General features: G+C 43.9%; 1 protein-coding gene across 1 annotated transcript in view; it reads left to right on the plus strand.

Moving 5' to 3' along the window:
• The first annotated feature begins 1,252 nt into the window (after positions 1 to 1,252).
• Positions 1,253 to 13,096, plus strand: part of Dpt (dermatopontin) — a 29,014-nt gene continuing 17,170 nt past the window's right edge. Inside the window, exon 1 of the mRNA XM_021171771.3 lies at positions 1,253 to 1,576. Coding sequence (XP_021027430.1) covers positions 1,272 to 1,576 — 305 coding nt within the window. The 5' untranslated portion in view covers positions 1,253 to 1,271. The remainder of the gene's footprint in view (positions 1,577 to 13,096) is intronic.

The raw sequence follows: 13,096 nt of genomic DNA on the forward strand, positions 1-13,096 counted from the left end.
AGCAACTTGGAAATCACAGTCATGTGTATTTACTGAAGTGAAATGAAGAAGAAACTTTATACGAAAACCTCTGTGCATTTATAGAAACTTTATTCGTGAGCACTTATGCATAGTTATATATAATTTTTTTTTACAAATGAGATATTCCACACATGCTTTGGATGACACCTTTGTATGGGACACCCATGCTGTGCAACACTTCTCAGCAATTACAAGAGGTCAGTGACTGGCAGTACAGTCAAGTCTCAAAAGCAGGGGTAACAGAGACTGACCCGTGTGGTGTGACTCCAGTTATTAACAATCTGGAACAGGCAAAACTGGAGAGACAAACATCAGATTGTTGGGTAGCAGAACTAGGTATCGGGAACAATGAGGATGCAGAGTGTGCTCTGGCCTATCCAGTCTACTCTATAGCATGATTTCACTGCTGTCTACAGGACTGTATGCTACACAGTTGAAAAGCTGGCCTTTATTTTATACACTGCACCTCAACAAACAAAAAAGTCAATGTAAAGTTAGAAAGTGCCAGCTGAAAAAAGTTACTATTCATTGGAGCTTAACCAGTTCCATACTTAAGCCAGAGCTGAAGGGACCACTTTCAGCAGCTCAGGCAGATGCTGAAGCAAAGATAACGCCCCACTGCTCTCTCCATGGACCTATAGCACTTCTACCTGAACGTTAGACATTTTAACAGTAGACCTGAAAACAGATCATCTGCTTCTACCCCCCAATTAAAAGACGGACTAAGAACGTAAAAAGAATCCAGGCACCTAGGTTTGCAGAAATATAAAGGTTGAATTCCTTTAACTTATCAATGTTTGTGTTTTGAAATCTCCACCTGGGTTTCCGTATGATTCTAGAGAGCTAAGCAGAAGAATGGATACCAGATACCAGGTTTGCTAGTGAGAAGGGGCGTGGCAGAGGCGCAGCATGCTGGGAGATGAGGGAGGGATAGGTAGGCAATTGAGGGGGGTCTTAGATGTTTCTGAGCACAGTGGAGCAGCTGCCTCTGGTCCCTCTCCGTGAAGTGATTCTCCAGGGAGATTTCCTTGATTTACGTGTTCCTTGCATGTTCATAGAATTCCACCTTAAAACAAGCTGGACGCAAGCAAGGCCAATTTCTTAGTGTGGAAAAGCTTTTGCTTGAGCAATGACACACTGCAGTTGGATCCAGTTCACCCACATCTGGGAACCACATGTCAGCGGCAGCTGTATAAAGTCAGCCCAGCAAACTGAGGGTGACATTTTTTTTTTGCCAGAAGCCGGGCAGAATGGACCTCGCTCTTCTGTGGGTTCTTCTGCCACTGGTGACCACAGCCTGGGGCCAGTATGGTGGCTATGGGTACCCATACCAGCAGTACCAGGACTACGGTGATGATGGATGGGTGAATCTTAACCGCCAAGGCTTCAGCTATCAGTGTCCCCACGGGCAAGTGGTGGTAGCTGTGAGGAGCATCTTTAGCAAGAAGGAAGGCTCTGACAGACAATGGAACTATGCCTGCATGCCTACACCCCAAAGCCTGGGGGAGCCCACTGAGTGCTGGTGGGAGGAGATCAACAGGGCCGGCATGGAATGGTAAGAAGCAGAGAGTGATCTAGGGATGGGAATATCTGTGCACGTACTGCATGGGAGAAGTTTGGTCTTTAAAATAGCAGGGCTCATAACCTGGGCACATCCTAAACTTGCTATTGCATGCTCTGGTGGGCAGGTCTGTACAATGTAGATGACGTTGTAAGGTGAAAAACCAGGATGGGGTATGTCTCATGAAGGATGGATCTGGTTCTACTCCTTCAAAGGCCATCCCTAGGCTCAGTGTGTCCCGCAAGCTGGGTGTGTGTATGCAGAATGCTTACCAGACTTCTAAAATAGGGATTTCTTAAGGAATTTATAGAAAGTGGGCATCCCTGTGACATTGGAATAACATTTCCATTTTGGAATGATTTACTGTTTTCCAAAAATATTTGGGACAAAATAAACAGTTGGGTCCTCAGCATCAATATCTTGAAAAAAAATATTGATTCAAAGTAAGTGATTGGGTAGACAAGACTGAGAACTAGAAGCAAAGGGTGGTGAAGTTAAGTAGTGCTCTGCTGTTCTGATGAAATATGTTCTGTCGAGTTTTACTCCTAAGATTTCTCTGTCTCCCTCTCTCTCCCTTTCTCTTGAATTTAAAGTAGCCTCTGTTGCTAGGGTATAGTTTACCAAAGGTTTTTAGAGGTACTGTCCTGACTTCTGCCTTTTGCCTAATCATTGGAACTGCATTGGTCCCAGTTTGTGCTTCTCTGTGGTATTTGACTATCCCAGCCCTGGCATTTGCTCAGAAGCCCATCTTAAGAGCCAGGGGTGGCTAGACTGGTCATTCACAGCTGTCCAAATGGAGCCCAAATTTCAGGGCTTAGGGAGAGGGTGGAGGCTGACCCTAGGAGAGGTAGACTGAGGAAGGAGGTAGCCCAGCTGGGTGTGTCCTCTGCTGAGCAAGACAACTGCATGAGGGGCTCCTGCAGGGCATGGGCAGAGTGAGCATCTGGGATGGATCAACATAAAACATTAGTGGTGATACTTTCAGCCATCCAGGAGAAATACCCTGAGCATACATAACACCACACACTACATACAATTGTCTGATCTAATGCTTTAAGCAAGTCTATACATCATGCTGTAGGTTGGCAAACTGTGCTCTGGAGATAAGTGGGTTTCCTTAGCTAGAAAGACAAGATTTGGATCCAGAAAGTCTGAGCTACAGCGGTGGGCTTCCAAGACCCTGCTGCCTCTACCCCAAGTGGACTCGTGTCGACAGAGCCAGGGCCCCAGAACCACACTCAAGCTGAGAGAAGGTGGGAGCTACAGGGACTGGCCCAGTGTGTTGAGTGGCAGTTTGATTAGAGCTCTGCTCCTGAGGACAGGGCCTATCCACCCGTGGAGGCAGCAGGCAGCATTACAGGAACAGAAGCAGACTGAAGAATCTGTAGCGGCCTCTTGAACAGAGCTGTTAGGCCATCCTTCTCCATCCCCTCTGCTTCTGCCAAACAAATCCAAAACCCCTTTCAGACACAGATGACTCAGAGACCAAACTTGTCTTGAGGACAGAGGACAGACCCTGGTGAGTCCCAGCAGGCAGGCTCATTGCCTGGCTTCAAGGGTAGAAATGACCTAGTTGTAACTGCCTGGCCAGTCCACCCACCCCAAGGGACCATCACATAGATGGGCCAGCTTTCTAACCTCTTGATAGAGCCACAGAAGTACAGCACTGGGTGAAGACTGCCTAACCCCTAACTGGGGGCAGGCTAGGGGGGAGCCCTGGGGTGAGTCACAAGCTGGGTTTTGGTTCTGGTGCTAATGATAAAATGTAGTGGGACCTTAGGCCAAGCTTCAGTTGTCTCCCTGCTGCTGCCTTTGGAAGATGAACCCTCAGGCTTTGCAGTCTCTGCACAAAGCAGCCACTCACTTCAGCGTGTGCTTGGCTTTTGCTTGCATTCTCTTGAACCGTGTGTTCACCCAGCTAAGGAAAGAAGCCATATGTTATTTAGTCTGAAACGTGCCTGTTTGCAGCTGGTTACCATGAACTCCCAAAGTTGAAGAGAGGGGGAAAAAAAGGAAGAAAAGGAAAAACGTGATTTTTTTTTTTTTTTGATATGTGGGATCTAAGATCTTCACTTTGTTCATTGCCTCCTCCATCTCCACCAATCACAGGGCTAGAAAGTCATGAACATGCGAAACAGCTTCTTCATCACCAGACCCAGCTGCCCCAGAACTGGTACCCAATTACTCCCTAGGCATTTTTCTCCTAGACGATTATGGCTTTGTGTTCAGACTCCAGTCTCAGTGAAAAATTTGGAAGGCAAGAAATTGTTCACAGGCTGGGGAGCAATTACGTCTCCCCGACTGGCTGCCTGTTCTTAATCTGTTCTGGGGAGGAGTTGTTGATGAGTTTTCTGCAATTTGGCTGTCTTGTGTAAGTAAATTAGCTTTCAGGTTTATTTTAAGAGGCAGGAGGGACAAACACAAACTTGACAATACAAAGAATCTGCTGAAGAAAACTTGCTAATGGGGAGCCATCTTTTCCGGGTGCAGCCATCAGTGCGGAGTGCTGTTACTCATGGTGTCTATGCTGAAAAACATGTTTTCGAATAAAGTTTCAAGTAAAGCGGGGTGGCTGGTTCCACCACTGAAATTCCCAAGAGGCCTTCTCTGGTCCCCGGTGCATATGCATGCCTCCTCAGGGACAGGTCTGTGGTGCTCTCAGAGGATCCCTCTGACTTTGATTAGCAAATATCATGGGATACACAAGTCTTTTGTGGAGCAAGACGAAACTGGAAGTTGTAGTGAGTCGGAACTGCCTTATGGTGGAAGGTTCTCCGAGCTAGGATTCTTCGCACCACCCAGCCCAGCTGTACTGTCTTAGGTTCTCAATTCCTTCTGGAGGGCAGGGTATGGGAGAGAATACATGAGAGAAATAAAACAGAAATAAAAAAATCATGATGCTTCTAGGAGAAGAAGGGAATTCTAAAACAAATCTACATCTAAAACAAACATTTGACACTTTAACATCTTATTTAAAGGCAGTCAATAATGACTTAGTGGATGTGGACTTTGATAAAACTTACTTTGGGCAAACCAGGCTTCTTCAAGGCATGTATTTGGAGGAAGACTGTTCTATGTGTTTGCACCATTTCTAGTCCCCGTACTCCAGAGAATCTGCAAAGGCATTCTAAAAGCCTGTTTTATTAGAGCTTAGATTTTGAATTAATTAATCCATGACAATGCATTGCTCATGTCTTTGAACTTTTGTATTTTCACATTTATAAGATGAAGTCCAATATTTCATTTTGGCTTACTGTATCCACCACCATGCATGGTAGGGAACTTATAGGTTTCCTTGAGCATCTCTAAAACATGTCCAGAGCCTGGCTGACCCACATTGTTACCACGAGATGGACTTGTTATTGGATTTACATTCTCCAATGCTTTTAATGTTTCAGTAAACTAAAATAATTCATAGCGAATTCTTTGTTTCAAAAGGCATAAGGAGTAAACGTTACATAATGTCTTGGCTTGAGTCCTAGGCCAATAAAAGGACATTAATGGGAAAACGTGTAAGTCATAATAATTTCTCAAGCTTGGGCTGCTTCTAATGTCATCTCTTAGTGTTTAGAAACGCACTCAAGTTTCGGGACACCGCACCGGGGAAGCTGGGTGAAGGGCAGATGTGAATCTTACGCCATCTTTAAACCTAAAGTTATTCCTAAGTTGAAAGGTGAAAATTAAGAATTCAGGCTGTTGATTTGCATGATGGGAAATTCAAAGACAAGCAGAATGTCGCAGTATTCATTACCCCAAGCCTAGAAGGGGCCTTGCAGAGAATATAGGCCAATCTTCTTACAACACAGGTTAGAAACGAAAGCCCTGGAACTGAAAAGTCACTGAAACCATCATCGTAAGTAAAGGGTGGATGACCCAGGCCCTAACTTATGTGGCATTTAGATGCCTTGTAGCCTTTGCCATTTGTACATTTATTTGCTCAATCTGTGGGTTTTACTATAAACTTTGCTAGACTGTGATAATATGAAGATTAATAACACAGACCTACACCCTTGAGTTACTCACAGCCCAATCTTATTCACTACAGTATTGGGAGGAAGATATTCAGTATCTTTGTTTTCCTAATGTAGGAGCATGGCTCTAAGCATTAATCAGTGCCTACTGAAGGCCAGTGATGGAGAAACAGTCAAGACTTGTGCTCTATACCATAAATGGGTATGAGGTTTAAATACACACACACACACACACACACACACCCATATCCATACTGAGGGCTGAGCTAAAATGGACTCCATGTAAGAATTTCTTCTGAGAACAAGGCTGAGTGTGGGAAACAAGGTTGTGGCAGACTGAGGATTTGGGCCAACTTCCCATCTAGGTTATTCTCCTAAGTACTGGAAATCAATTGTCTAGGGGAACTTGATACTTTTCTTCTCTTTAAAGAAAGTTCGATGATAAAATTTACTCTTCCCAGTGTGGGATTTGCCTCTGTCTGGTATCTGCTGATGTCAGCTTTCCAATCAATAAAAGACTTCCAGAGAGCTGGAAACCTTAGGCTGTGCCTGTATGTGTGCACCTGTATGTGTGTGTGTGCATGTGTGCATGTGTACCTGTGTGTGTGTATGTGTGTGCACAAGTGCATGTATGCCTGTGTGTGTATGTATGTGTTTGTGTTTCAAGGCTTCGAACTTTACCCTTAAGAGGACTAATTCCCCACAACACAATCCTGTAGCTCTCATGTCCTCTGTTTCTATGTCAACAGAAATGTGTCCTAGAAAATATTATAAAATGTTAAAGGATGTCAGGCATTGAGGCACTCCACTTTCATCCCAGAACTCAGGAGGCAGAGGCAGGTGGATCTCTGTGAGTTCAAGGACTGCCTGGTCTACAAAGAGAGTTTCAGGACATTTCATACAAAGAAACCCAGCCTTGAAAAAAACAAACAAAAATTTTAAAGGATATCTGTGTCTCTTTAGGTAAGTTATGTAACATCTCTAAAGCCCCATTTCATGTATAAAACAGGGAAGATCATGCTAGCTATTTTTGCCCATTTCATAGAATTGTTTTGATGATTAAAATGACTAACATAGATACCATATTTAACAGAATACTCACCCATGTAACTCCTTGTGAAGGGTTGTTCATGATCACTGTTAGGGACACTTGGCTCTCTGAGACAAGCCACACCTAGCTAGTAAGTTTCAAAACGGAAGTGGCAGGATACATGGACTTTTGGAATATATAATTCAGTTAGAATCTATGAATATTAAATGTACAATTTCAAGCATCTTGAACACTTGCCACAACTTAATAGATACTGAGCTGGCATTATGCCAACAGGTTTAAAAGTAGTTTAATAGCTTTTGATTATGAGCCCTCCACCCTTAAGCCTGCTTGCTATCCTTTTATAGTCTGAAAGTTTAGGTTTAAAAGGACATATCACAAAGCAAGCTGGATCTCCTCCAATGCCCTTTGAATAGTTGCTACTGACTGCTTTTCTACAGTGCATCTTTCTGCCTGACAGGTTGTTTCTGCTTAATTCTTGGTAGACAGTCCAGCAACTCTAAAACATGGAGTCTGGTGACAGAACTCATATCTAGGAACAGCAAGAATGGAGCAGCCTGCGTACAGCTGAACATTATTTTAAAAGACCGTTCATGCCCCCATCATTGGGGCAGGAAAATAAGTGATGCAGTATTTATTTTCAAAAAGCTTGTATTGTCACACTGGGCGTGGGTGGGCAGCCAGATGAAGACGATTTGAAATGAAATGTGTGCATCGATACATCCCAAGGAGGGAAAACATCAATCTGAGTCAGAAAGTGTGAGACTTATTAGGGAGTAGAGCCTGAAGCTGCATCTTACCCTCTGAAACTGGATGCATTGTTGGGGGAGTTCAGCACTAATGATTCTTCATGGAGGACCCAAGGATTATAGGGGTTTCTTAAATCCATAAATAATAAGTTTTAAATGGAAAAAAAATCCAGAAATTCAGTTTTTTAGATTAAACATCCTTATCCTGCATCACAGTTTATATCCCTGCCTGTTACCTCAACATTACCTTACCAGGTCACTGCCCTGACCCGTCTAGTCCTCTGCTCTGTGCTCTTCCATCATCGGTCTCACTTTGCTTCTTTTTAAAATGTCTGCACTGTCAGAGGACCTGCTTGTCAGTACCAGAACCCCAAGAAGAAAACCAGGCTCAGTACAGAGCAGACTTTAACTTTAATACTTTTTGAAATAGTTAATGGGTATCCTAAATTTCTGTGGATTATGTTTTAAATGGTTAATGGTAACTAAAGAATTATTCCAGGAAGAGTAGAATTAAAAACCTAAAGTTTGATTCTATGTTACAATTACCCACTTCGAGGAATGGGAGGAAATTTGGAAAAGTTCAAAAGGCTGTGTCACATGGTTCCTTCAGTTCAGGGAGTTGGCCACTGGTATGAAACACGGGCAAAACTACTCTTAGCCCATGCCAGCCATGGCACTGGAGACAAGCTAACAGCCCTTAAAATATGTGTGTTATGAAGTGAGACAAGACTAACACAGCCAGATCTTCCAATTTAGAAATTTTTTGAGAGCTACTGACCAAGATGGTGATGTGGCCTTTGCTTTTATACCCAGCTCAATCCTAGTTTCGGTTCACTGATATCTTGGGTTTTCTATACATTTGAACATGGGCTAGCAGAGATCAGAGTTTATGGGCTAAAACTCCACAAACCACTTAAAAAGAAAAAAGAAAAAGAAAACCTGCCATCCCTCTCCCCCTCCTCCCCTCTCTTCCTTCCTCCTACCTCTGACTGGTGTCATTCGTTCTTCCAGTCTGACCATCCCAGACTCGGTGAAGCTCACATATAAGGAAAAGTCTACCTGAGGAGCTGTTGGGAGCAGATGGACAGTAATGCCATTTTTGTTTGTTTGTTTGTTGTTTGTTCTGTACCTCCTTGAAGGGAATTGTGCATAAAAGTTTCGGTAAAAAACAAGCCCAAGTCACAGATCCTTTTCTAGTTAGTGACTAGCGTGGCTACTCTCATTCAGGTATCACTTCATTGAGTCCTCACCAGGTCTATGAGAACCCACGGAGCACATTCATGTCAAGGTGGAGAGGAGACTCCCTGCCTGCGGATTCCTCAGAATGAGGTCCTCCCATGACCTATTATTTCCATTTTACCATTGCAGACAGAGGGGTCCATTTCCTGTCTCTGCTTCTAAGGTGGTGACCTTGAGATAAATCGTTTTCAGAAAGGCCATTTTCCTCAGAACACAGGAGCAAATGTTGTTGTCACGGGAAGAGTAATAGCCCCAAGCCTTCCCTTCCAGAAAACTCCCAGCCTTCAGCGGCGCGGAACTGATATCGCTCTTGTGTTTGAGGCTGAAATTGAATAGCAAAGAGATAATGAAAAAAATGGGAGGGGACTCTCTGAAGCAGAGCACCTGGCCCTCGTGTGCCAAGGGAACATTTTCTTGGAGTCTGATGAGAAGTCAGGCTCATGCCACAACTCATCAGTAAAGCTACAGCCTTGGAGCTGACACGGTATTCGGCAGACCATTCAAAAGCAACAAGCTGGTGCTGTGAAGTGTCCCAGGGCCTTGACATGCCCTTGTACTGTTGTTTGTTTTCTTTGTTTGAGCTGAAATGTGTGGATCAATGCAGAACCTTCCCGCTCCCTCCCTCAGCCTCATCAGCTGCCCTCATCAATTCTCACCTTCTTGAACCAGGGCCTGTAATTCTGAATTCTGCAGCTCTACTCAATGTTCACATAAGCTTTGTTATCTAAGAGGTTATTGAGAAGGCGACTGAGGGCATAAACAGGGCATGCGAGTACTGCATGAAGCAGTACCCATTTGGCACCTTCATCCTCCAAAAGAACTGCTCCTGCAGCAGATGCTGGAAACAGGAAGATTAACCACTGCTCCAGTTTCCATAGTTACAACCTAGGAAGAGTTGCAGAGCCTTTCAAAGGCTCAAATGATAGGCCCTTACAAGTTAAGTCTACCTCCAATAGAGGGAGACAGCTGGTCAGTCATTTGCTCAATCATTCTATCAAACATTTACGGGACAAGCCTCAGGCATTACGAGGAATCCAAAATAAAAATGAAATGGTCTTTTCCCACCAGGCCTGTACTATCTGCCTGGGGTGATGAGAGATAACAGAGCATCTTGTGTACAGATTGGCTGAGGCATCCTCTCTCAGTGAGCGTCATCCTAGGGGCACAACAGCTCAGAGCACATATACAATGCTTCAGTGACACTCAGCCCCGGACTGGCTCTCACAAAGTAGACTCCAACTGGTTGTGTAGACTACACCAAAATATAATGACAGTAGGTGATTTACACATCCCCAAAACACCAGCGTTCTCAGGGTTTTCTATGAATCCTCTTATTTGGTTTTTAGAGAAATACAAATACGTACTATGTGCATTTTGCAGAGAAGAAACCTACGTTATTAGTTGATGTGGTAACTGTTCTCAATGACTCAGCTAGCAGTGAGGCACCAGTCTAGAAGCATAGCCCATGATAGTAATCCCCCGCCCCGCCATGTCCGTCTTTACATTGTGAATACATATCCCTACCAAAGTCTAGTTCTAAAAGGAACAACTCCATACCACCAAACTCCATATCAGGCGCACATTAACAAAATATGAAGGCCATCCAGCTGACACTGTAGAGGAGCACTGATATTCAGTTACCTTTCTCCAAATGGTCTGGGGCCAGGGTAATGTAGGGAGCAGTCACTCTTCACAGGGAAGCATTATTTGAGGGGCCTTGTGAAAATGACAGTACTCTTCTCGAAAGGGCCATGAGGCTGGCTGGCCAGCAGAGTGCCAGAAGGGAATTTTTGGAACTCAGATTGCTTTCAGAACTGGGCTTCCACGAAAGGAGTCTGCTTACCTTCTGATAGTCATTTTCCATAAGGGAGTTCACCACCATGGGATCTCCTTTCCTTATAGGAAGCTGAGTACACAGAACACAAGGATAGAGGTGTCTCAGTGATAAAAGCACACCCGAGATGGGAGTAAAAGGGCTCTGCTCTGGAGGAAAGTAATTATTTAATGAGGACAAAACAGGAAATCTCATAGTGCACCAGTGTGTTCTGCCTTCTCCCTCTGAAGACCTTAGGATTTGCCTATGACTCTTAGAGCATAGACTGAGATCCTCCCACCCACACTGATTTGGAATTGAGATGAGCAGACCCACCTGAGACACACGAGGAAAGTTATTTCTCTATCACAGTATGACAGTCATAGTTTAATGTCAAATGTATAAGCCCAAAGTGGCAATACTTTTGAGGTTAAAAAAAAAAAAGGCTAGATAATCAAAAACCATCCATCTCAATTTACATATGGAATTTCATTATTGATCGCACAGAGCTGAGTTCTCACTCCAAACTTGTTACCACTCTTGAGAACATAGTTGAGTAAGCACCCAGTCCATCTCTTAATTCCCTTTTCATCATAATACAGTGATTGAAACAGAATAGTAGTAAGGTATAAATTGTTGATGAATGAATGTATATTTAAATACACATATGAATGAATACACACATAAATGATAAATGAATAAAAAGGAAAGATGCATGAGTTAATTTCCACCAAGGGGGGAAGAAAAAAAAATGACACTTAAATAAATGCCCCAGTATTTCAGTTCATTAGATTGCCTGTAGATTTTAATTTTTCTCAAACCCTATTTTTTAATAACTCTTCTTGAATGCCTGCCCCCTTCCAGCTCACAGAGGTAGTGGAAAAGAAAGGTTATTAGGATACAGGGGAGGTGGACCTGTTTAGAAATTGTTCTTTGGAGCAAATCCCATCTGCCTTGTCAGGAAATCCACAGTTCAGTTTATGGGTCAGCAGCGGCAGCTCCATCCATTTGCAAACACTTCATGAATATGCCAGCAGTCTAGTTTGGTAGAGTTGGGATAGCAAGCACAAATCAGCAAGGGTGGCACAACCTAGCAGAAACAACCAAGCCTTGGCTGAATCAGCATAAGTCAGTAGGAGGAACCAGGGCCACCAGGGATTCCAGGAGTTCTTTGTTATGCCTCTCTCATGGAATGAGACCGAGAATGAGGAGCACTGATTGCAAAGCAAGGGCTCTCTGTCACTGACTGTTGAGTCCAATTGATATTCCCTCCAAACATCATGTGTCCTCCAGGAGTCTGGCCTCACCACATGTCTTGCCTCAGTCCATGAGTCTGTCTTAGCAAAACTCCACGTGAGTCTGTAACAGCAGACGTCACTCTGCCAATCAGCTGGAGTCCAAGGAAGCAGCAAGAAGCCACCAGAGCACCACCAGAAGTGTTTTGGTACATTTCTCTCTACAGAGTCATAATAGACAGAGCTCAGCTACACATTGTAAGGCAAACCAACACATGCACTTCATTAGTGAAGAATTCTTCATCATGCATCCTTTCACGTGCTTGCTTTAGCAAAACATCCTTCCACCTGTGCCTGCTTCATGAAAACACTCCATCACGTGTCTGTCTGCCCCAGCAAAACACCATCCGACACAACTGACTTTCCAAAGAACCCTTAAGTTTCCACTTCAGTCTCCTCCTCCCCCACCCCCTGCCTCAGTAGTCAGTGAAGGGAACAATCCCCCTTTCATACTTTCTAGAAGCAGTTTTATTTGCAAATCAAGGTTAATCTAGCAGCCTTCAGATGATGTACCATCAGCCACCTACCTTCTGTCTCACACGAGAGAGGACAGATCAATATCCCAAATGCCTAAGAAACCGAAGGATACAAAAGAAGCTGAAGGCCTGATTTCGAGGGGCTTGTACTGTGGTTTGAATCTGTTTCATGTATTATAAACTAAATCTTTGAATCTGTGTGTGGACAGCATTGGGACATAAGTCCTTTGGAAGGTAATAGGAAACAATAAAGGGCCCCGTGATAGAATTAGTTTCTCTGTAAGCAGGGAAAGAAAAATCCAAACTGGTGTGCTGTTCTATCTTAACAACAGAAACCGGCCTGGAACAACTTAGGAAATATCATGTTCTACATAAGACAAGGAAGCTCCGAGGCCAGGAAGGAAACACTCATCATCCAAACAGAAAGGACCAAACCTTCAGGCAGTGTGTGGGTAGGGGAAAGGCGGGAAGAGGAGGAGCCTCACTGTTCCTCACTTAGAGATGGAAGAGGTGGGCTCAGAGACCAGCAGCACAGGTCGATGAAAGTGAAAATTCCCTCCCAACTTAGGACCAGGATGGAGGACACACCATGCAGGAAAAAAATTGGAAACGATAGGACAGAAAAGGGGCCTCTGGAAAGAGTTTGAACTCAGTTGGCCTGTGGATTTTCTGTGGGGAATTTTTTCAGGTTCCTGGCTTATCTGTAGGTTCTAGGGGTAAAGTTCAGAGACCCAAATAGAAGATGATAGGAAGATTCCTGGATACGCAGACAGAATGTTGACTATGATCCTAAACTTCTCATCAGGTTCTCAAAAACAGCACTGCATCTATCTATACTTTGTGTGCCATGTAGGGAGAGAGTAAAATATTAATTTGAAGTTTAACAACTCATTACACTTCTTCGTCAGCTTTCTAGTTTA

The sequence above is a fragment of the Mus caroli genome, unplaced genomic scaffold, assembly GCF_978045245.1.
Source record: "Mus caroli unplaced genomic scaffold, Mus_caroli_1 scaffold_1, whole genome shotgun sequence".
Classification (NCBI taxonomy): Eukaryota; Metazoa; Chordata; class Mammalia; order Rodentia; family Muridae; genus Mus; species Mus caroli.